Source organism: Schistocerca piceifrons, chromosome 8, assembly GCF_021461385.2.
Source record: "Schistocerca piceifrons isolate TAMUIC-IGC-003096 chromosome 8, iqSchPice1.1, whole genome shotgun sequence".
NCBI classification, from domain to species: Eukaryota; Metazoa; Arthropoda; class Insecta; order Orthoptera; family Acrididae; genus Schistocerca; species Schistocerca piceifrons.
The window spans coordinates 226,102,359-226,128,143 of NC_060145.1; the positions used below are offsets into that span (position 1 = coordinate 226,102,359).

At 37.3% G+C, this 25,785-nt stretch overlaps 1 protein-coding gene across 1 annotated transcript in view; it reads right to left on the reverse strand.

The window, feature by feature from the left end:
- Positions 1-250: 250 nt before the first annotated feature.
- LOC124711724 overlaps positions 251-25,785 on the reverse strand; it is a 183,778-nt gene continuing 158,243 nt past the window's right edge. The window contains exon 4 of the mRNA XM_047241933.1: positions 251-552. Coding sequence (XP_047097889.1) covers positions 307-552 — 246 coding nt within the window. The 3' untranslated portion in view covers positions 251-306. The remainder of the gene's footprint in view (positions 553-25,785) is intronic.

Genomic DNA, 25,785 nt, shown 5'->3' on the forward strand with positions numbered 1-25,785 from the left:
TCTCTGCTAGCTACCATTCAAAACAAAAATGCTACAAACTTATGCACCCAGTATCGTATCCCCGGAATCCTATCCTAGTTTTTTTCCTACTTATGGCGTATAAAATATTTCATATCCGTTCCTAAAGATTCTAGAGTGGGAACGTGCATGGGATTTGTGAATGTAAAAAGGGTTTTTATTCTGTTTCGTTTTGCAACACTAAATATTAATAAATTTATAGAAATGACTTTTAACATACGGTGCAGTTATAATAAGAATCAAGTAAGTAATAATGATATGCCACAGAAGCTATCTTCAGGGATTGTCTTAGCTGTTTTGGCGACTGTAACCCCAAGCGTAGAGTGAAGGTCGCGCGCTGGCGCTGGATAGGTGCCGTCGTGCATTGATGCGAGACCCTGCACTGTAGAGTAAAGCCTTCTCGCTAGCGCTGTATAGATGTGGTCGTGCGTTGATGCGTGCCGACCCACTGCCCTCAGACGTTGTGGCCTCTGTATCTGAAGACGACTCCGTAGATGCTGTTGCTGATTCCGATGTTGTGGTTTCCGTTGGTGTCTATTGCATAGCAAATGTTCGTTGCCATTCTAATATATAGTGGCAGATGCAGTCAGTGAAACACTAGTATTTTAGTAAGGAACATTATTATACTAGTCATTTACAATGTATGTAGGAAAAGCTTACCTGGTAGTTACTGCATCGCCAACAAACAAGGTATAGTATCTGATGAGATCACCTACCAAACAGAACGAAAATATTTTATTGGTGTGGCCTAGGATCTGTAATCACATAAGCAAATATTTTAATAGCTCTCCACTGAAAAACATCCTTTTCCCCTAATGTTTTGTACCACCCAATACAACGTTGGTGTCTGTAACGTGTGATGACAATTGGTTTTTCACGTTAAAGTATGAAAACCTATAGGGCGTTCTACGAATGAATGCTGCTAAGCACTTTGCTAGGTGTTGGCAGTCTATCATCGTGGAAGACGAAATCCAATAAAACATCAATCATTGGAATAATTTTCAAGCTTGTCGTCAAATGTTGCGACACAGACACACGTTTATGATAGTCATGGCCACGTTAGAAGACTGAATAACTAGTACATGCATCCCACTTGTAGTGTTCGTTTACTTATTGAAATACATGAACATTACCATGTACTTATCTTTCTATCGTCTCTCTCTTCGACTCGTTCTTTTGTGTCTGTCTCTCCTTATTTTATCTTGTATAAACGTTTCATACCAGTGTACCTACCTTGCTCATCTTCCAGAATCCGATTTTACATATTCCAAACTTTGTCTCTCTCTGCTATTTTTTGCCCTCTACAAACCCCTTTGGTGCCAATTTAGCTAGTCATGGATGAAATAGATTATATCTTAAAAAATCTGTTCATTCCTCAGGTAACTTCCGAAGCCCTCTTTATCACTTATTATGTTCAGTATTTCTTCAGCTTGTACTATGTCTCTCCACTATATTACTATCACTGATAACATGAGCATTCAAATGTTTCAGGTTTCTTCGACTCCAGGCTCCCAGTGAACCCGTGTTTGAGTTACAATTAAGTGCTGTGCTTCATTTTTGTGCTTTCAGGAATTTCTTCTTCTCTCCCAAATCAGTGTTTAATGCAAGTGCAGATATGTTATTGAAGAAAGCTTTCTCAGTTTGGGCTAATGTTCATTTAATGTATTAGTTACTTTGGCTGCCCTTTGCTACCTTACAGTGCTATTACAAATGATTGAAGCGATTTCATAAATTCACTGTAACTCCATTAATTGACATGTTGTCACGACATACTACAGATACGTAGAAAAACTCATTAAGTTTTGTTCGGCTGAAGCCGCACTTCGGGTTTCTGCCGCCAGAGCGATCGAGAGCGCAGTGAGACAAAATGGCGATAGGAGCCGAAAAAGCGTATGTCGTGCTTGAAATGCACTCACATCAGTTAGTCATAACAGCGCAACGACCCTTCAGGACGAAGTTCAACAAAGATCCACCAACTGCTAACTCCATTCGGCGATGGTATGCGCAGTTTAAAGCTTCTGGATGCCTCTGTAAGGGGAAATCAACGGGTCGGCCTACAGTGAGCGAAGAAACGGTTGAACGCGTACGGGCAAGTTTCACGCGTAGCCAGCGGAAGGCGACGAATAAAGCAAGCAGGGAGCTAAACGTACCACAGCCGACGGTTTGGAATCATACGGAAAAGGCTGAAGCAGAAGCCTTACCGTTTACAATTGCTACAAGCCCTGACACCCGATGTCAAAGTCAATCGATTTGAATTTTCGGCGCGGTTGCAACAGCTCATGGAAGAGGATGCGTTCAGTGCGAAACTTGTTTTCAGTGATGAGGCAACATTTTCTCTTAATTGTGAAGTGAACAGACACAATCTGGGCGGTAGAGAATCCTCACGCATTCATGCAGCAAATTCGCAATTCACCAAATGTTAACGCGTTTTGTGCAATATCACGGTTTAAAGTTTACGGCCCCTTTTTCTGCTGCGAAAAAAACGTTACAGTACACGTGTATCTGAACATGCTGGAAAATTGGCTGATGCCACAACTGGGGACCGACAGCACTGACTTCATCTTTCAACAGGATGGTGCTCCACCGCACTTCCATCATGATGTTCGGCATTTCTTAAACAGGAGATTGGAAAACCGATGGATCGGTCGTGGTGGAGATCATGATCAGCAATTCATGTCATGGCCTCCACGCTCTCCCGACTTTACCCCATGCGATTTCTTTCTGTGGGTTTATGTGAAAGATTCAGTGTTTAAACCTCCTCTACCAAGAAACGTGCCAGAACTGCGAGTTCGCATCAACGATGCTTTCGAACTCATTGATGGGGACATGCTGCGCTGAGTGTGGGAGGAACTTGATTATCGGCTTGATGTCTATCGAATCACTAAATGGGCACATATCGAACATATGTGAATGCCTAAAAAAACTTTTTGAATTTTTGTATGTATGTGCAAAGCATTGGAAAAATATCTCAAATAATAAAGTTATTGTAGAGCTGTGAAATCGCTTCAATCATTTGTAATAACCCTGTACTTCCTACACGGGAGCCTTCTAGCACTTATGCACCACTATGTTATTCCTAATTTGATGTGAAAGGAATAGTTATTCTCCATTCAACCATCGTTCATCAGATTCACTTTTGTTTTGTTTATCCCTAAACCCTCTTGCTGACTAAGTGTGCACCCATATCATGTTAACAGGACTTTTGAGTCTTCCTTATATTTAGCCAGAAGGGCTATAACACTAGCGGAAAGTAATATTGGTATCTTTTCGGCTTGAAGGTATATTACTTCTCCTAAAGATTCTTTCAGGTCCTTCATGGTTTTTCCCACGTACTAGTTAACAATAGCGGTAATAAACTACAACACTGTCTCAGACCCTTCTTAACACAAACATGTGTACTCCAGGTTCTTCCTTTTAGATGTAGGAGATTATTCGTTTGTCTCCTTTCAGCAGCATTAATATTCTGCTTGATTAATATGTCAGGTAGTTAGCCTACATTCTAAGGATAGTAAATTTACTTTATGCTGTTCACTATACACTGGTGAATTATATTACTTAAAAAGTAACTGCTTAATTCTTATACAATATTTAGTCGTTAACAGTCTGCTTTATATCTACATATATTTGCAGTACAGCAATACCTTTCTGTTGTCGTACTGTTCAACTTCTGACACAAAATCCAACTTCTGAAAGGTGAATGTAATTGAAATGATTTTGATACCCACACTCCATCACAGTAGAGGCTGGAGATAAATACAACTGTACTGAGTGAGTTTGGGTGAGTGTGTGTGTGTGTGTGTGTGTGTGTGTGTGTGTGTGTGTTTGTGTGTGTGTGTGTGTGTGTGTGTGTGGAGATTTATGCTAGTGTGGGGAGGGAAGCCGTTTTGATGTTTATCATTAAGTTCCTAGAAGTGTTGTGTGAAGCAACGACCTAACGACCTCCACGACCCGTTATTCATGTGAAAGTGACCGACCAAAATGTAACTAAGAGACCTCATGAAAACATTTCAAACTACATTGCTATAGACTATTGCTATAATGATCAAGCACTTTTCAGTAAATACAGTCCTAATATACAAACCTAAGGAAAAATCAGGACGACGTATCTGATTTGATAACTCCAGGCATCGATCAGGATACGACACCTGTGCTGAGGAAACGCCTGCTAAAAGAAAAAGAAAGCCACATATTTCTTACAATATGAGGAGATCAGGGAGATACAATTTGCTGTATACCACAGTAATGAGTCCTTGTCGATAAGAGAAAAAAAATAAAGCAAAAAGGAAATCTTGCTGCTCTCAGAATATTTCATTATGATAAATCGTTATGGTTTCAGTGCTCTCCAGATCATCCGAGTCATATTCTGTGCAGTTCCTACTGATACGTATGGTACTATTAGATTGCAGTGACTACAGCGATATTAACAGTATAGTGATAAGAGAGTGAAGTAAAATAAACTAATGTACGCATCGTGTTTTCGCAGCACAACGGATGATACATTAAATCTGGGGCGTGCAGACAAATAAAATGTATTTATTGTCCTGATATTTCGATCGTATACCTTTCGGCCACTTTCAGAGTGAGCCAACAAAAACGCTAGCTTTTGCTGTGCTGTCAGACTACAGTACATTTACTGTAGAATGAATTACCTCATACAGATAGTGTCCCAAACACTAACAGATACTCCAGATGAGATTTACTTTAATTTCAGATACTACGGATGATCGTTTGTAGCTTGATTAGTGATAGTTACATTGGCAGAAGACAGTTACTGAATACTGTAATTGCTGTAAGGTAACACATTGTCGTGCCCTACAGACGAAATTAATACACGCAGAAGGATAATGAAGGAGACATGCGAAAGTAGCAAGATGATAACGCACTCCTTAAAAAAAGTTTCGTTAGTCATGTTTATATGTGAGTGTTTGACCATCTGATATACAAGGTAATTGGGTGTGAGTGCAGACATGTCTACTGGCGACTGAGGACGGTGTACTGAACAATATTGCAACAGTATTTAAGTCGATTGTAGACTAATAATTATGCCCAAGAAAAAACCAATAGATTGATGTGTGTACATATAAAGGTACCACATAGAAAAATATCTGCATTTACACCTTTCACACCCTGTACATCCCTGAACTACTCCTTGAACCAACATTTTACTGTTGTAATTTCTTTACTGTGATTCCATATCATTACAAATGGGTTCCCATTGTGGAGAGACGAGCCATCTGGCACTTGTCCTAATCTATATAAAATGCATTACCTAGGGTGCTTAGCTTGGACTTGTTCTGTCATCTAATGAATCAATGGCCATTTGGCCTAACTGCTAAATCAGCTTCTAACTGACTAGTTATTGCATCACTGTCCCCTTCGCCCAACTCTCGCAGGGACAGCTACTATCCACAACATTGCTAACTGACATAAAGACAGACTCTGCTGTGCTGTGGTGAACATTACTAAATGAAACATATATATATATATATATATATATATATATATATATATATATATATATATATATATTTTTGTGTGTGTGTGTGTGTGACATTTGTAAGACTGCTACTTATGCTACTCATCTATCGGTTGTTGATACTTCACCCACTGTTCCTTCATTAACTGCTGTGTCCAAGTCGTTGGCGCTTACTCCATCCATTATTACTACTCACTGACTCCATAAATGTTTTCTACGTCCCATTCCTGACCATTTATATGATTCTTAATTGCCTTTTACAGTTGGGAACTCTTTCAGGAATATTCAGTCTACGTGTAATAATTTCCATGTGTTAGCCAAATGCAGAGAGGACTTTTCATTGTCATGAGTTTGGTGTCGACCCTCGACTCATTTGACATGGTGTAAGAGGTACGCGCTGCCTGCGATATGCAAGGTATAAGAGAATCTCTGACCAGAGAGCAGTGTTGACTGAGTACGAACTGTGTAGATGTAGCAGTAAGTTGTTGCTAGTCTAGTCTAGTCTGCGATTGTCTGCAGTCTGCTCTGGTCGGGAGTCTGGAGCCTGAGTATTATTGTATAAGGTAAAAGGCAGCCTCGCGCATATCTAGTAATGCATCTGAACTGTCATTCAAATGTTTTAAAAATGTCCTAATAATAATTTTTGTAATATAAAGTAATTTTTTTAAAAGCATTCTTTTCAATTTTGACGAATTTACAAATTTCTCCAATCCACGATCATTCCGATTGTTGCAAAAGAAAAATCAGTTGCTTCCTTTCACAAATCACAAATGCATAGGCCAGCATTGCCCGGAGCTATGCCGGAAAAATGTTAAGTAAGAGCAGATATATTCGCCGCTTTTATTGAGGTAAGAATTTTTGCTTTTTTTATTCAGAGTGATCTTACAGGGCCATGACGCAGCACTGCTGTCGTCCTAAAATTTAGCAGGTTACTGAACTTATTTTTTTTATTTCGGGGTTTAGGAACTTTTCTGTTTTGCGCATACATTAAATGAGAAAAGATTTTTGTGGATCCATTAAATGGAAATAAATTTTGTGTGGAGGTTAAATGTGAATGAATTTCTGTAGAGAGGTTATACTAAATTACAATCACATTCACTATTCATGTTTAATTTATTTAATAATTTCGTGTGGGGAGGTTACACTTGGCGACAACCGGCCAGGATCGCATTTCTTTGGGAATTTCTGAGAAGTACTTATATATCTGCTCTTATTTACTTAAATGTAGTTTCCATCTGGCGCAACGCATTTACTAATTTGTCACTCTTTCTTTCACAGATCATTGGCAATTTATTGCTCTTTGTTGTACTTGTTTGTTCCATTTTTGCTTTGTCTTTGTTTCATTTCTGTGCTTAATTTTGATTTGTGAAAAATTCCGCGAAAAACTGTTAACAGTATATCGCGATGTGCAATGAGTGAGATAGCCCATTCGAATAATTTGACCGATAATACTAGCGACACTCAGTGTCTTAATGATAAGCCTCCATTTACAGACAATCAGTGCATACCGACCACTAGTAATGATTCTAATGCTAATGAGGAGTAAACAAATTCAATTGCGTCCTTGGTTAATTTAACGACAATTGATGACGCGTCACGTTCTGTTACAATGAACGCTGCCCAATTTAACGCACCTGATTTGCAAAATTTACACAGTGAACAGATAATTATTTCTAACGAAGGTGAACAATGTACTCAAAATATGTCAGTTTTGTTTGATTCCGATTTAGTGACCAATAGTGCACATCTGATTAGCAAACCTTTCCAAGAATCAGAGAATGAAAAAATGGTTACACAAAACGCGACAAAAGCAGATACAGCATGACACAGCACAGAGAATACAGTAGCTAATTTTGGCACGGATCGAGTTATAGCATTAACGCTACAACTTAATGAAAATTTCAAACAGTCGAAAAAAGAAGAAGACAACAATCACAAACAACTTAGTGAAAATCTCAAACAACAAATTAATGAAATTAATGAAAAACTACACAACAATTCCAAACAGTCGAATGAAAAACAAGACAACAACTTCAAAGAGCTTAGTGGACAGATTACAGCCGTTGCCGTGCAATGTCATGATATTAAAGAACAATTATGTGAGGAAATTAAGGCTTGTGCTAGGAAAAGTAGTGAAGAAATTAGATCTGTGGCACAAGAATTAAATAATACACATGCAGTTACAACTAAATTACTTAAAGACGAAATTAATGCAGCCGCTAAACAATGCTCTGAAAACGCAACACAGTTACGCGACGAGTTTAAATTAATGTCAGCAGAACTTTCACGCACACTGGATGCGAAAGTAGACGCGAAATTTGACCAACAGAACAGCCAAATTGACGAACGTTTTGATCACCACCTACAAAACAGTGAAACGCCTTACCGTAAATTTATACAGGAACAGAATAAAGTAAAGCGACAAGTCATGGAAACAATTACTGCACAGAGACAGGAAGATAAACGTAAATTGTTTACGAAAGCAAAAACATACGTAGACAACAATATTGCTACAGTATCAGACGAAATTAATACTATCAAACAGTTGAACACCGAATTGCATGATGAAATCTCCGATCTTAAAGCAAAAACAGACACACACACACACACAGACAGTGACCGACAGACTTGAACAATTAGAACTAATTCAGGATCCCGATGCCTTCAAAGCAGACGTTAAAATGTTAAACAAAACCACACGTAAGATACAAGAACAAATTAATGCTTGAGATACTAAAAACGATGATCAGGTAAAAGCACTGACTGAAAAATATGATGAATTGGCCAGTCGTATTGACGTTATCGAAAGCAATAATGACACCAAATCGGACGATACTTCACCAGTTTCGTTTAATCAAACACCTGAATTCCAAAATTTACAGCAGACGATCAGTGAGATAGATTCGTCCAATAACACATTAAGTAGAAAATTGTCAAATTTACAGCAAGAAGTGACAGAGATGAAAAATGTTTCAGTCACTAACAAGTCACCGCATACGCCACTTTGCGAACATTTGTCAGACTCACACAGCCAGTGTCATTTAAGTAATTTACAGAGAATACGTGAGTTACATTCTGAACAGTCACAGACAAATAGATTCTCATACAATCCTGAACCTGTTCAGACATACAGAGAGGATACATTTGATTACAAGCATTTTCTATCTGTGAGAAAATTTAAAGTATTTAAAAATGACAGAACACAGATCCACCCCTTGGATTGGATACAACTATTTAGCTTTGCTTTTCCACCGACTTGGCCCGTAACACACAAACTTGAATTTATTTGCAGTTTTTTGGAAGGCGAACCGGCAACTCGTATGAGACCGATCGCCAGACAATGCTATTCAGTAGAAGAATTTCAGAATGCTTTTCTGTCAGTGTATTGGTCGAAGACGACACAGCGTAGAATCAAGGATCAATTAATTTGTTTACCGAATTATGAGAACTCAAATTCTTCCACTGACACGCAATTTTTTGAACACATGGTCCAACAAAACCAGTACTCAAGTGAGCCATATAGTGATTCTGCACTTATCCAATTATGTATTTCTATATTACCACGCTCATTAAGAGTATCACTTTTAACAGGTCAGCAGAAAGAAAATATTTCGGCATTCAGAGATCTGTTACAGCTTTTGGAAGTTCAGCAATCAGACTATTCCTTCATAACCAAAAACTTTTCATAAAAACCAAGGTCAACAAGCATACAGCAATTACGATCAGCCACGCTATGTCAATAGCAAAGCTAATGGACGCTTCAGGAGCGACAACCACCAGAATTTTAATAACAGAAAAAAATTTTTAGTATCAGTATCGTCAAAATTATCAGCAACAGGAACCACATTTTGGTAACAATAGACGTTTTTCACCGCAACAGCATCAAAGCCAGCCAGTTAGCATTCCTAACCAACAATGTAGTCTGCAAGGTCAACCAAGCTTTAATCTTTCGCCGCCTACACGTATAGCGTCGGCTGCACCAAATAGTAACGCACCACAACAAGGAAATCACTACGTACAGAAAACACATCATTTCAATTCCTATTGCAATGCGCCATATAGCAATGACTATCATGACACACGTAAAAATAATGAGCACAGTTTTCAGTGTACGTTTAATAACAGTCGGTCTTACCCGCAGCAAAATCATCCGCAACAACAGATTATCATGAATGAACCAGACAGTAGATATCATCCCGAACGTAATACGTCAGGACGAAATAACCGAACAGTACAAATAGTCGAAATGCCACAGCATCCTCCCGCAAATAATAGTACGTCAGACAGAATTTGACTAGATACAGTACAGGTTGCATCTTCCAGTAACGCAAGCAATACTTTTGACACGCAGAATCTTGTTGACGAAAATGTAATTACTTTTGACGACATCCGAGACACTCTTTTGCAGGAAAGACCAGTTATTCAAAAAACCATTTCACACCCTTTCATTGAAGTAAAGTCCGCCCCGGTAGCTGAGTGGTCAGCGTGACAGACTGTCAATCCTAAGGGCCCGGTTTCGATTCCCGGCTGGGTCGGAAATTTTCTCCGCTCAGGGACTGGGTGTTGTGTTGTCCTAATCATCATCATTTCATCCCCATCGACACGCAGGTCGCCGAAGTGGCGTCAAATCGAAAGACCTGCACCAGGCGAACGGTCTACCCGACGGGAGGCCCTAGCCACACGACATTTCCATTTTCCATTGAAGTAAAGATTGGATCATCCAAATTTTCAGCAGTAATCGATTCTGGATCACCTATGTCAGTCATAAATGAAGAAACCTTCAACGAATGTAACAAAGAGAATACCTATCCTACGTTACCATTAGGCAAAACTAAAATAAAAGGAGTAGATAGAAAATTACAGACACATTTATCATTTTGTATTGCAGGTCATACATTTCACTCAAATTTTTGGATTGTTCCCTTATTGACAACAGACGTTATTTTAGGTACGAATTTTCTGGTGCAACACGACGCAGTTATTGACTATCAAAACTCCTATTTAATGTTAAAGGATGAAAATGTACAACTGGCTTTAGAATTTCAGCACTCTTTATCTGCAGAAGAAGAAACAATTAATCGTACAGAGGTCATTTCCGCATCACATAACATAGACTGTCATTCCACATTGTTCCCAGATACGTAGGTTCACAACTACAACACACCAGACGAAGCCGACTATGACGTTATACAGATGATTACTGATAAAATTAAACAGAGCAGTGCAAATACAGACGACGAATGTTCAGAGCTACGCAAAATTCTTTCACAGCAAGCTCCAGTTCTTGACAACGTCCCCGGTACTATGTCCGGTTTTATGTATGAATTTCAAGTTAAACAGCACGACACATGTGAAGCCAAACATTATCCCATTCCTTATATTCGCAGAGGACAAGTTAGGAAAGAATTGCCGCGCGATTAGCCGAGCGGTCTAGGGCGCTGCAGTCATGGACTGTGCGGCTGATCCCAGCGGAGGTTCGAGTCCTCCCTCGGGCATGGTTGTGTGTGTTTGTCCTTAGGATAATTTAGGGTAAGTAGTGTGTAAACGTAGGGACTGATGACCTTAGCAGTTAAGTCCCATAAGATTTCACACACGTCTGAACATCTAAGAAAGAATTGCAAGCTATGCTTGACAAAGGAATTATTGAACCGGCAATTAATCCGTACATAAACCCGCTCCATAATGTTAAGAAAAAGGATGGTTCACTTCGTCTCGTACATGATTCGCGTCACATCAACGACATTATTATTAATGAAACAGATCGCCCACGGACACTAGATGAACTTCTACAGAAATTTCATGGTACTGGTATTTATTCCACATTAGATTTGAAATCGGGATTTTGGCAAATTCAGCTCCATCCGAACTGCAGAAAGTACACGGCTTCTCTCTGTTTTGGTGACTGTTATCAATTTTGTAAATTATCGTTCGGTTTAACTATTTCTTCAGCAGCATTTATTCGCGAATTGAATACTGTACTCCCGACAGAACTTAAAGACAGAATCACAACGTACGTAGACGACATTCTTATTGCAGAAGCTAATTGGTCTGAACACAGTCTTATTCTTGAACAACTGTTACGAACTTTTCGTGCACAATGACTCACAGTTAATCTCAGTAAATCGCACTTTGGCAAAACTTCTATAAAATTTCTTGGATATGTAATTTCAGCAGAAGGCATTGCGCCTTACCCGGAAAAACATCAAAATTTACGTGACATTACGATACCTACGATGAAGAAACAACTACGCAGCTTTTTGGGTTTAATTAACTTTTTCCATAAATTTATTCATTACTCTGCTTTAGACACTCCTAGATTATGTCAATTGACAGGTAAAAACACAATTTGGTCCTGGGATAGCCAAGCACATTCTGAATTTGTGAACCTGAAACAAGCTTTGTTGAATGCACCACTTTTATCACACCCAGATCTTACTAGAAATTTTTCCATTGCCACCGACAGTTCTAACACCGCTTTAGGCGTACACATTTTTCAGGAAATTGAAGAAGATGGCACTACAGTAATTAAAAACATCGCCTTTGCGAGTCGCATTCTGTCACCTGCTGAACGCAATTATTCTGTTACAGAACTTGAAACATTATGTGTTGTACGGGCATTTACGAAATTTCGGCACTTTCTTTATGGAAGACACACGACCATTTACACGGATCATAGAGCTATACAGTTTTTACTTTCCGCAAAATTTACACACGACAGGAAACTTTATTTACAGGAATTTAATTTTACAATTTTTCACGTTCCCGGCACACAAAATATTGTAGCAGATGCACTATCCCGTTCTCTCAGCAACAATCAGCAAGACATCACAACCAACTTCTGCAAAGCAAATTTCAGCGTCATGTACATTCAACAAGTTGCAGTTGAAAATTTCATTTCATGTCATTACGAGACATAGCGCCAGAGCAGAGTAAAGACAACGTGTGGAAAGAAATTAAACACCTTTGGCAAGATAGGAATAATGTTACCATTAGAAACCATTACACTCTACGCAATAATATTCTGTTTCGCCGGTCTCACCCTGACAGCAACAATTGGTTACTATGGATTCCTGACGAGCTTGTTAACAAATTAATCTGGTATACTCATTTAAGTTACGCACATTACGGAGCCAGAAAATGTTTTCTTATACTGAGACAGAACTGTTATTTTGCCAACATGGAGAAACGTATTCGACGAGTTTTAGCGTCATGTAAAATCTGCCAGAAAGCTAAGTCAGACACTACTTCACATATTCCTCCGTTACATCCCATTGTACATGTTAAATTGAGACACATGGCCGCTGTAGACATTTTTGGTCCGATTCCCAGAACTAATAGAGGTTTTTGCTACATCTTTGTCGCTGTTGAACTCACTTCAAAATTTGTTACCTTCACTCCGTTACGCAAAGCTACAGCTAAATCTGTTTCGAAAGCATTTATAAAACAATTTCTATTTCATGTAGGACATGTAATGAAAGTAATTTCCGACAATGGATCACAGTTTCGATCTGCTATATGGACACGTATGTTACGAGCTAGAAACATTTCTCCGATCTATATATCCAGGTACCATGCTTCTTCGAACCCTTGTGAACGACTAATGAAAGAGATTGGTGAACTGTGTAGAATATACTGCCATAAAAGACATATTGATTGGGACACACACATACTCCCATTCCAGGATGTAATTAATTCCATACCAAATGAATCTACTACGCTATATCCGACTGTTACACTGAAAAATGTTGAACCACCTAACAAAATTAAAGAATTAGTATCGTATCCTACATCTCGTCGACTACGACACCGTGAAATAATTGACATTGCGCTGAACAACATCAAACGTGCCGCAGAGCGCCGGAGAAGACAGCAAATACAGGATTGTACACGCCGTGACTTTCACATTGGACAGAAGATATTAGTACACACACAATATTTATCTAACAGAGGAAAGAGTAGATGTAGTAAATTTGAGCTTCTATACGCAGGTCCTACCGAATTCGCAGCATTCCTCACCCCAATGTAGTACACGTCGAAACTTTGAGAACCAGAAAAAGTAAAGGCAATCAACATGTCTCCAACATTAAACCCCTTATTAAATGAATATACTTTATGATTTATCACACTGTAATGCCATTTCCTGATTTTTATATGACCAATGATGCAATTATATTTCTGTGACTATATACTGATGGTTATTATATTGTTTTCTTGGCAAGTGCCCGGCAAGGTAAGGTTAGCAGGTCGCTTTTCTTGTCGTTACTCATCAGACCGACGACATTTTTCCAGATAAACTTACACATTTTATGACCACTTATGCAATTCTATCAATGTGACTACTTACTGATGTTTATCATATTTTTCTTGGCAAGTGCTCGGCAAGGTAAGGTTAGCGGGTCGCTTTTCTTGACGTTATATATCAGACCGTGCACATTTTCCATTTTTCGTGTATGTATGATTGTTTTCCTGTTTTGTTTGTATGCACTATGAAAAGTTTAAGATGTAACAAACACCAGTTGACTCTGACATTTTGCCTTATGATATCTCAACATCGTGACTATTTTAGATTTTTTTTGCTACTACATTATAATACTCTGTGTACATTTTGCACCTGAACACTGTCTATGTTTTTGACATAATACGTTTTCTGTCATGCTATGCTGTATGCTTAATTATATCACTAGAAACCAGTTTTTATTTAATGGGTATATGATTTAAATGCAAGATTTTAATCCTTATTCATCATTTTCAGAAAGTAATAACGTGTAAAAGAAATAAATTAAACAAACCACAGTGGATTACTATGAAATGGGAATTTCACCTTCGGAATGAACGAAAGAAGATGGAATACCTCATCACAAAGAGTAAATGGATCAAAATTAACAAACATTAACAAGAATATACTATACACATCCTATGATAGCAGTCTTAACTAATTATTATTCTTTCAGAATACGAGGCGATTGATGCAGGCTGTCAGACAGAACTACACATCTTAGTTTTAGTGATGAAATATGCTAGAAATAAGAAACTCTATACCATGAATAGTTGTTGAAGTAAATGGTAATATGAATAATGAAGCGCCTTTTTGCAGATGATAATGAATGATGATGAATAGTGATGAAGAATATGCTAATATGAATAATGAAGTTTTTTTTGCAGGTGATGATAGTGTTGAATTTTATATGGCCACTTAACGGACCACTTTTAAGTTTTCCTTTGCAGATGAGAATGATGATGAAGTTTATATATTTACTGTTAGTTAAGAAATGCTATGTAGTTATTTAAGTATTTGTTGCAGTTCGTTTTGACAGTATGTCTTATGTCGCATGGTATGATGACTGAATGTTTTGGGAAGTACAGCTAGAGTACATACATATTGCGTACACATTTCATTACCTGTTAATTCGAAGTGCACTACTTTTCAGCATAAAATGCGTTTCTTCTTTCAGCTCAATAATCCAATTTGTATTTTATCTAGGAGAAGCTATTCATGAAATTAATGTCCTATAAGCAGTTAGTCATTAGAATTGATGGAGCCATGCTTGTGGATGAATGTCGTTGCCAGAATTCTTAAATGTTTTGAATTTACGTGTAGTAATGAACAGCTTATAGTCAAAATCATCATGTCGGCGAGTCGCATATCGGTCATTGTTAGGTTGTGTCGGCCGTTCCATCTCAAAATTCGGTGCACATTGCCAATTTCTTTCATAACTTCCGAAATGCCCTGTGTTATTATTTTGCGGCTTTTCCGTGTTTCTAAGTCCCTCTTCCCATGTTGGAGCGCCAGTGTCCTCTGAAATACGTAATTCTTGTATTACCTGTGTCAGCTGATCTTGTACTTCCCGGATTTCTCTTTGGTGTTGTGTATTAATTTGATTCTGACTTTGTTTGAATTTTCTTATTTGTTCATACTCGTCTGTGTCAGTGAAGGCTACGGGTCTTGTGTCATTCAGATCATCATCTACCTTTGTAGATAAGTTAGTGACCTGATCCGAAAGTTCGGCTACTTTCTCCGATAGTGTCCTTATTTCTTCAGTGTGTTTATCTGAACCAAGTTTCAGAGTATCTACTGTGTCCTTAAAGTTTTCCTGAGTTTTTGCAAGTTGCGTAACCGAATCGGTAGATGCAACTGAGTCAAATTTAGCTTGCAAGGTCTCATGATTTTCATGAACAATAATTTGCAGTTCTTTTATGGCTGCTTCGTGATTCTGTAATGCATTTTCATGCCGCGAAAAAATAGGTTGAAAATGCTCACAAATTTGTGTTTTTACGTCATTACAGACTTTTTGACATTTCGATTCAATGTTATGTAACTCAGTAGTTAAATCTTCACGTGTTTGTTCAAGTGTTTGTTCCAATGAGTCTAACTTTTTAAGATTTTGTTCCACTGTGTCTAACTTTTGAAGCTTTTGCTGTGTTTGTCTCTGATTTTGTTTCATTGTGTCTAACTTTTGAAGCTTTTGCTGTGTTTGTCTCTGATTTTGTTCCATTGTGTCTAACTGTTGCTGTGTTTGTCTCTGATGTTGTTCCATTGTGTCTAACTTTTCAAGCTTTTGTCCGATTTGTTGCATTAATTGTAATAACAATGCACTGGTGTCTGAAACATGTCCCTCAGTGCTTTTCGGCAGTGAAGTTGCACCGGCAACATTCACATTTTGACAAGTGGAAAATGTGTCTTGACTCATTTGAGAAAACGGTGGGAACCCAAAACCTGAGTCTGCAGTATTTGCAATATTGTGTTCTGTCATTCCCGATTCCTGAGGCGAGCTGTTGCCGACCAATCGATCGATAACGCTTCCCTGTTCACTACCTGTTTCACTGTCTACACCATTGTTTGCCGCCCGCTCCATTTCCCTATGCGCAATTACCAAATTACTACTTTGAACATTAGTTAATTCATTACTCTGCTGCGCTAACACACTGCTTTCGTCTTCACTGTCATTTCTCAGTTTATTTTGGAGCATAGTATTACGTTTTTCACACGCCATTATTGTCACAGTATTTCACACAATAACACAGAAAAGCGCAATTTGAAGAGCAAAATAAAATAACTTAGCAATGGAAATAATGTCTACTTAATTGCCAGGGCAGCTGCGAAATACTTGGTGCAAATCTACATGCATGCCACAACTGTTTTACTGTACAACAATGAAAAACTACAACTACAAAGGAAATTCTCTCTATAATTACGCGCTAGCAATAAACAATAGCTACACTAATTACACAAACTACAAGAAAAAATCAGAAGGTTCCAGTGAGGTATCCTAGGCTAAGGGTCGACATATGAAACGTCCCCTTAGAACAATTCTACATGACTGTGCTTAAACTGACACACAATGTTTTTAGCGCAACGCAATCTGACTTTCAAAAAATCCGTACGAAAGAATGGGCCCTGACTAACATTAACCTATACCTTTCACAAATCACTTACCTCACAAAAATCTTCGCTACTCAAGCTACTGCAATACAGCGAGCGCCACTACTGCCAGCTAAATAAAAGATTCAAACTATGGAAGGCACTAACTACTGATAGGGATAGTTAGCAAATGAAAGATATTAGTAGAGAACAAACAATGTATTTACCTTGATATCATCATATATAAATATAGCAGTTCATGACAAATTACAAATCTCCGCCATCTCTCTCCCCACATCCACCACTGCTGGCGGCTCACCTCCAACTGCGCAACGCTACGCGCTGTTCACAGCCAGCTGCCTAACACTACAATGGCGAGTATTACAACAATGCAAAGCAGCCACAGACTGCACACAGCACAGCCAGTGATTTTCATACAGAGGTGGCGTTACCAATAAAAAAACCTAAACAGCCTACTTACAAAATCAATGTCCATATATTCCTCATTACATGAAATAGAAAAATTTGAGTACCTTAGTGTCATTACTTCATTCAAGAGAGGCCATAGCAAAATTTCGCTTTAAAAAGTTCTTTTCTCACTAAATTTCAAAGCAGTTTGAAAGTCTGATCTTTTACCTATTGTGTAGCTCTCAAACTTTTAGCAAATATCATGTAACATGTATGGGATATGGAGAAGATGTTAGATATAACAGTGATTTTATCACATTGGCATGACATTATAACTTGTATTTCATGAAAATGTCTGTAAGCATTTTGTCTGTTAATAAGCACTACCCAAAAAATTTCTTTTACACTTCCTTATGTACCAGTGCTTGTAAATCTGTCCTCAGTAATTGAAATATCATTGATTGGTAATGCTATATGACCAAAATGAACCATGTTAGAACACACAGAGTTATTTGAAGTGCTCTAAAGAAAATAGAGCAAAATACTGTGGACCATGGAAAAAAACTAATGAACTTAGTTAGGAGCTTACAGCTTTTGCTCAGAACACTAATGAAATGTTTTGGTAACAACATTTTACAATGTCTTTTACACTTTACATTTTTCACTAATACCTACACATCCTCTATAGAGCCTTACATCATCGTCAGGTATGTCAGGCTTTCACTGAAGCTAACTTCACTTTACTTTCTTCGGTGTTGTTACTCAGTGCATATTCATTTTACCAAACTCCACAGTTGTCTGTAATTTATCATCTAGAAAGGGTACCAGGACCTTCTTACTTCCAAATTTAACTTTCGTACAGAACATTTAACGCTCAGCATAAAAAAATTAGCAACCACAAAAATTATTTCTGGCCCTTCTTCGCAATAATTTTTTATGTACAAAATGGCCAGTGCATGAAGTGCAGATCCGTCTACCACCTCACAGAAGTTGTGGTGACATAAAATAGGATACACCCCAGATTGAAAAGAGTAAAACAAATTGAAGAACGCAGTGGAAACAGAACCCTGACAGGAAAGACTCTGAGTCTACCAGAAGTTAAGAATGGTTAAACCCAGCTTGGAAAGACACCAGTCACCACGTGGTGTACCCACCAAAGCCAACACACCCCCTACTTACATTTCATGTGCAAGGTTATCAATTTTATCACTCTTTTGTCATTTAGTCTCCGAGTGTTACAAACTTTTTACATTTGTTAGTTTACATGTTACATAATAGATTACAATAGGATATGAAAAATTACTTTTCAGATATCTCAAATTATGTTACAGAATGAGACAACTAGCTCTTTCTTACGTGCTTTCTTGAAAACTCGAATATTTAGTTATTTATATAAAATATATTTTCCATAGATTATGCAAAAAATGTCAACAACACTGAAATTTGCTTTAAAGTGCTGTTCCTTAACTATTTGTCGCTGTTATATTTACATTCTTCTTTCACGTCTAGATAAAGTTTACTGATTGAACGGGGTAACCTGAAAGTTCAATACATACACAAAAAATAATATTAAGCATAAAATCTATCCTACTACATACAAGTAAATTACATACAGAAAAAAGAAATTGCAATTATTTTGTGAGAAATGGTGTGTTACTTTCCACACACCCTCCCAAAACAAGTTTCATTGGGTGACAAACAATTGTAGATAGCAAAAATAAGTATTCTAATGGTCACTTCCGATTCCAGCGTCTTTTCACTCAAACATCATGACCAAAAATAACATGGAAATGGCACAAGTACTAATTCATTATATTCTACAAACAAGAACTGAATAAATGTTCAGGAATAGACTGAGACTTATATTTAAATCTTCAACTTTTCAAATGATTAGCTGGTTAAAACATTACTCTAAACATTGGCAAATGACACTATAAAAAACTAATTACTTCTTATCAAAGATGATAAAAAATATAACTTGAAATGTAACGTCATACATGCAAAAAGGAAGTTACCACATTTAGGTTGTTAGCCCAAAATTTTATGAAAAACTGTAAATACATAGTTCTCTATGTATGGTCGAAAGCATTTTGGTTCTACAAAACGTTTTTGTTGCAGCTATTACCATATTGCTATTCAGAATGAAAATTATTACCGTTTACTCCATTATGTTCCTTCTGATGATAATTGTTACCATCATTGTGGTCACTATGTTCCTTCATGTTGGGATTATTACAGTGCCAATTTTGTTTTCTACTTCTTTCCAAACATGTGTATCTACTATAGTTGTATTTTCCTGTTTTTCAGAACTCTCATCTTCTTGATACACACATTTCAAAAACAGGTCTATTGTCACCTGGAAAATAGGCTACGTCCCACTATACCTCAGCTTGTAACCTTTTTAAAACATCAGTCCAGGTGAGTTTATGAAAAGGTTTGCTCAAATGTACTAATTTTTAAGTGGATTTTTGCAAAACTGTTTCATGCTAAGATGACTTTCACTGTAATTAGGTCCACTGAGTAGTTCATTTTTTTAATTCTATCTTTTTTAGTCTCTGATCAACATTTATCTAAATATTCTTTCTCAAAATCTGTATATGTTGTGCCATCAAAAAATTTCAGTTTGGTGTCAACATTACTTACCCACATCTAAATTCGACTATTTACATTTTTTCCACAGGAGTTATATCGTCATGCACTTTTTCGAAAGAAATTGTTTTTCTAACTTCAGCGACCTCATCTTTGACGTTTTTGATTTCAGTATTAAATTTAAGTTCAATTTCTTACATGTTGGGCTCAACAATCTCTAATCGACCATCCAACCCCTAATTTTTTCATTGATATCCTTTAGTTTAGCTGTATTTTTACCCATATCAGCAAATAATGCTCCTATTTAATGGCTGAATTCTTTAAACTGATGATTACTTCCTTGTTCATGATTTTCAAATTGCTCATAAATTTTTACAAACTGCTGCTTATTACCTTTAAGCTTTTGATTAGTCACTTTAATTAGCAATGCCAGCATGGTATTTATATCAATATTACCATCTTTTTTAAAAATGTACATTAATCCTCTGTGTCTTTTTCCACACTACTGCTTCATCAATGGAGTATTCCAGTTCTTATTTCACAACACTACTTAAGTTTCCCATGTCTTATTTCCATCCGTTACCATAGACTCCTGTTCAATGACAGTCATTGCTCCCGTGTCTTATTTCCCTCCATTACCTTAGACTCCTGTTCAATGACTATCATTGTCAATGATTATTCCAAGAAACACTTCACCAGAAAAAGGGAAAAATAAAGAAAATACATCCAGTACTTAACTTTGTTTTTGGATGTTGACATTGTTAATTGTTCACCTCACTTTTTGTTTTTCATAATTTTCTTCTTCTTCTTCTTGTTTTCGAACTCTTTTTGCTGCTATTGTTACTGTCTTGTCACAGTGATTCTTACTTCGTAGATTACTTGTATAAAATTTTCGCAATTCATGTACTTTCAATCTACAATAAGAAAAATAATCGAACACAGTATTCGTATTTCACTTTCAGACAATCCGGATGATGCCAACATATTCTGTCCATCACCACCCTCTAGTTGCCAAAAGTTGACTTATTAATTTTGAAGTAAGTTACTAATTTGAGCAGCAGGTTACATTTTCACAGCACTTGCCACACTGAGATAGTGACAAACTGCAATCAAAGATAACAACAGTAGAATTTGAATAACCAATTTTAATAACAATACTCATCTTTTATTCCTCGTCTTTGTTGTAAGTTGATTGTTTATTATCGATTCTTAGGTATAAATCTTTATGCTGGTCTCAAGGATGTCTGGGTTCCCTCTATTAAATCATATATTCACTGATGGTGATTAACGCTTATAGTTTCAGTCATTTCACTTCACAATAAAAAACAGTATAACACACCATCCTCACACTTCAGACCAGTAAAGCAGACTTCTCAAAGACAAAGATTTGCCTCTGACAACATGTAGCAAAGAAAATACTGTCATGTATCGATCCACTTGCGCAAAATCATCTTTGAAAGATAACATTTTGTAAATAAAATACAAATAATTGTTAACCTTATAAGAAGTCCATAATCATTATTGTAATTACACTACGAGGTGCGGCTGGAAAAAAACCGGACTGATGCTGGAAAAAACATTTATTTACAATGATTTACAATTTCATGTCATCTCCATCAATGTACTCTCCTCCTCGGTCTCTACACCGCTCCATACGAATTTTCCACTGTTCATAGCAATGCTGCAGATCATTTTCGGTAAGTCCATACATTACTTCCGTCGCTTTTTCTTTTACTGCTTCAACAGTCCCAAATCTAGCTCCTTTCAAAGCTGACTTGACTTTAGGGAAAAGAAAAAAGTCACAGGGGGCCAAATCAGGTGAGTAGGGTGGATGATCTAAGATGGGAATGTTGTGTTTTGCCAAAAACGTCTTCACTGACAACGCACTGTGAGCTGGGGCATTGTCTTGGTGAAGGATCCATGACTTTTTTCTCCACAAATCGTTCCGTTTTCTCCGTACTCGCTCACGTAGGGTAGCCAGGACGCTAATGTAGTAATGCTGATTCACTGTTTGTCCCTCTGGTACCCAATCAATGTGCACAATCCCTTTGATGTCAAAAAAACAATCATCATTGCCTTGAATTTCGATTTTGACATTTGTGCTTTTTTTTGTCGTGGAGAACCAGGAGTTTTCCAATGCATCGATTGGCGTTTAGTTTCGGGATCGTAAGTAAAAAACCACGATTCATCGCAAGTAATAACATTATGTAAGAAGGTGGGATTACTTTCAATGTTTTCCAGGATGTCAGAACAAATCGTTCTTCGGCGTTCCTTCTGTTCAATTGTGAGACACTTTGGAATCATTTTTGAACACACTTTGTTCATGTTGAAACTTTCATGAAGAATCTGCCTAACACTTTCCTTGTCAACTCCTGTTAACTCAGACACTGCTCTGATTGTTAAACGGCGATCTTCTCGAACAAGTTTACCGATTTTTTCAATGTTTGCATCAGTTTTTGCTGACAATGGTCTGCCAGTGCGAGTGTCATCACTGGTGTCTTCGCGGCCATCTTTAAATCGCTTAAACCACTCAAACACTTGTGTTCGCGATAAACAATCATCGCCGTACACTTGTTGTAACATTACAAACGTTTCACTTGCAGATTTTCCTAGTTTGAAACAAAATTTGATGTTAACACGCTGTTCTTTCTGTACACTCAACATTTTCCGACGCACAGACAAAACGTCAACTACTTAAAACAGACGCCACGGGCAGACTGAGTGCAGGAGGCAGATGAAACTCGAGCAGTAGGCGGAGCGAGAGTCACGTGACAGGCCACGCGACTTTCAGCCTTATTGCATTCGTTTTATTGTTTCACCAGTACTAGTCCGGTTTTTTTCTAGCCACACCTCGTATGTGTTCATATAAGTTAACGTTTAAGCAATTTTGTACAGCTATGTGGTAGTGGGTTTCTGGGTTTTGAATATTCAATTTGGAATCTCACCATAACCAGTTTCATTACAACTTCCAAGCGATGGTCCAGTAAATATATGTTAGTAGCATTAGCTTTGGGAAAAATTATAAGTACTGTACACACACACGCACACACACACACACACACACACACACATATATATATATATATATATATATATATATATATATATATATATGTGTGTGTGTGTGTGTGTGTGTGTGTGTGTGTGTGTACTAGCTTACCACTTGCTGCTTTGTTCGTGTACATAGCAAGGCCTGAAGAGGTTTCTTTGTTTTTATTTAATAGAATTTGTGTGTTGTTCACAAATTGGACCATCTTGTCAGCTTTTCGTTGTAATTGAGGCCATATAGGCATGGACTTTTCCAAATGTACTTCTGACCACAATTGATTCTGATAGCTGTGTCCTAAGTTTTTGTTAATCATACTATTTGGGTCATTGTGGAGATATTTATATAGTTACTTTCATCCCTTCAAAATGTTTCCTTACATACAAGTGAAAAAACTAATTTCCATAATGTAGCTTTGGAAGTTTTTTAATGTAAAGAAATATTTTATAAAAATTTTCATCCACTATTGCTCTCCCTTAGGGTTGAATTTCCAGAAACAATGAAATGTGTATGTTTTAATTTCAGATACAAACTGTTAGTGATGTTGCCTTAAAAATTCTTTAGCTATTATTTTGTAATCATTTATTTTGAAAAATTTTCACTTACTATTTTACCTCCTTAGTGGTTTAATCTCCAAAAATGCTGAAACACGAATTTTTTATTTTCTGACTGAGAAACCAAAACCAGTTTTCGTAGTTCTAGCTTCGAATTTCCCTTAATAACGACATACTTTCGAAAAACTTTTCATCCCTTGTTTCACCCCCTGAGGAGTTGGATATCTGACAATCTCTTCTTAAACTGTGACTACAGTATAAATATACACACCCTCTCCAAACTTCAATTTCTTGTTTTTAGTGATTAGGGCTGGACGAAGATAAGACAGTGCATCACTCTGACCCTATCTCAACGCCTTAGTTTGAGTTTCCAGAAACAGTGAGAGACGAATTCTTTCATCTCTAATCGAGAAGGAAAAGCACCAGTTCTGAGGATTTAGCTTTAAAAATGCATTCACAATGAATTATTTTCATAAATCGTTTCCCTCCTTATTTTACCCCCATACGGGTTGGATTTCCCAGGACAAGGACTTTTGTATGCTTTATTTCTAACTGAGTAGCCAAATTTAAGTTGTCATAGAATCAGCTTTAAAATGCTGTTTGGATTAGATTAGAATTTCGAAAAATCCTTTCTTAAATGAATTCCCTTCCACAATTTCATAGTTTTCAATTCAGAGCCAACAGTATTTAAATTTTATATATGTGACTCTCCCACCTCTCGCTCTTATCATAAAGGAAAATGTGACAGTTGAGGAAAGCATTTTATCTGTCCATGTAAAATAATTCACAAAGAAAATGGTTGTGCCTCTACATGTTCCAGAATGGGATAGCGAGTGTTAAGCGCATTCCGCTGGTGGTGCATCATAGCGTATATAAGACCGGGTTATGGCGTATTGTCAAAGAATAACGGGAGTTTAATCAGTGCAACCAAAAGTGGTGATGAATTTAGGTATTCTCCCGAGGAAAGATGATTCGACAATCCGTATCAACAGATTTATGATAGCATGGAATATTGCTGCGTCTCCACCAATAAAAATGTGTCCTTCGCCTTTCATGATGAAAGGCTTGGAAATGACAGTGTGTTAACAAAGATTAAAGACATTGTTTGCCATTATAAACAACTTTTTGGTGTCACACATAACACAAACGGTACCAAAATCTGTTACGAACAAGAGCAAAAATTGCTAGAAGTAGATAAACATGGAGAAAACATCAGTTAAAGTGTCTCACAGACTTCAGCTCCCTGTCTTTGCATATGTGAATGACGGATTTCATAGTACACATCGAGTTTAGCTACCGGATCTGGTAGACGACAGAAGTGACGTATTGAAGCCATGTGACAGAATTTAACAAAGGAAATACTAATGGAAGAGTTACAGTGAGTTATATGAACACCTCTTTAATTAAGAAATAGCGCATTGTAATCAGTTCTGTACAAGAAACGGGATAATACTAAAAGTTAAAGAGTAAAGCGGCGTGTGAAAGAAGTCAGTGTATAAGCACAGTGGTCCTACTTTTGGTAGTATATGTTTCATGAGAATAAACACAAATCGATACAGACATGTAGTTTTGAGGATCTCGAATACCTGAGTTCAGAGATCTAGTCCCGAAAATAAACGAATTAAACGCATGTGCGCACACCAGTGTAGATGGGGACTTTATTTAAAAGCTCTCATTTTAAATAAGTTTCTTGTCACTTGATCCACTTATTCAGTGTCAGCAGCAGAAGAGCGGCTATCGAGGGAAAGAATAGTCGATTACTTCACAAGTACTTGTTTTCGGATGCGTAAAGACGATGTATCTCTGTTTGTGCATAACTGATGTTTATCGAAGAAATTGGGAGTGTGTTCTAATACAACAGCATTTTGCTACTCACCACATCAGTGAAAAAAAGCGAGACAAGCTAGAAAATAAACTGTTAATTAAGAACGTTCTACCATCATACTAGGAAACTGACTGAGTCCAGTTACCAATAAAAAAAGTTTTACAAGTTGATTCTGCTAAAAACAGCAACAAGTCACTGATAGTACTATTATTTGTTTACAAAAATGTTGAACATAATGATTTCCAGCCGACACGTTCGTCTTCAGCCGCACGTTTCCGTTTGTTGCACATTTGTTGTTCTTTACATTTGTTGGTTCTTGCTTTACTCCCACGATTAATGTAAAAAAGAAACAAATGTAATATAAAAATGAACAGCCGTCTGAATATGAATCTTTAGGTTTGAAACCGGTAACGGTGCTATTTGTGGAAATAAATAGCATTATTGACAGGGATTGGTCGCTTGTTTCATCTTTTCAAAATTCGAATAATATTTTATACACAGCCTCACAAA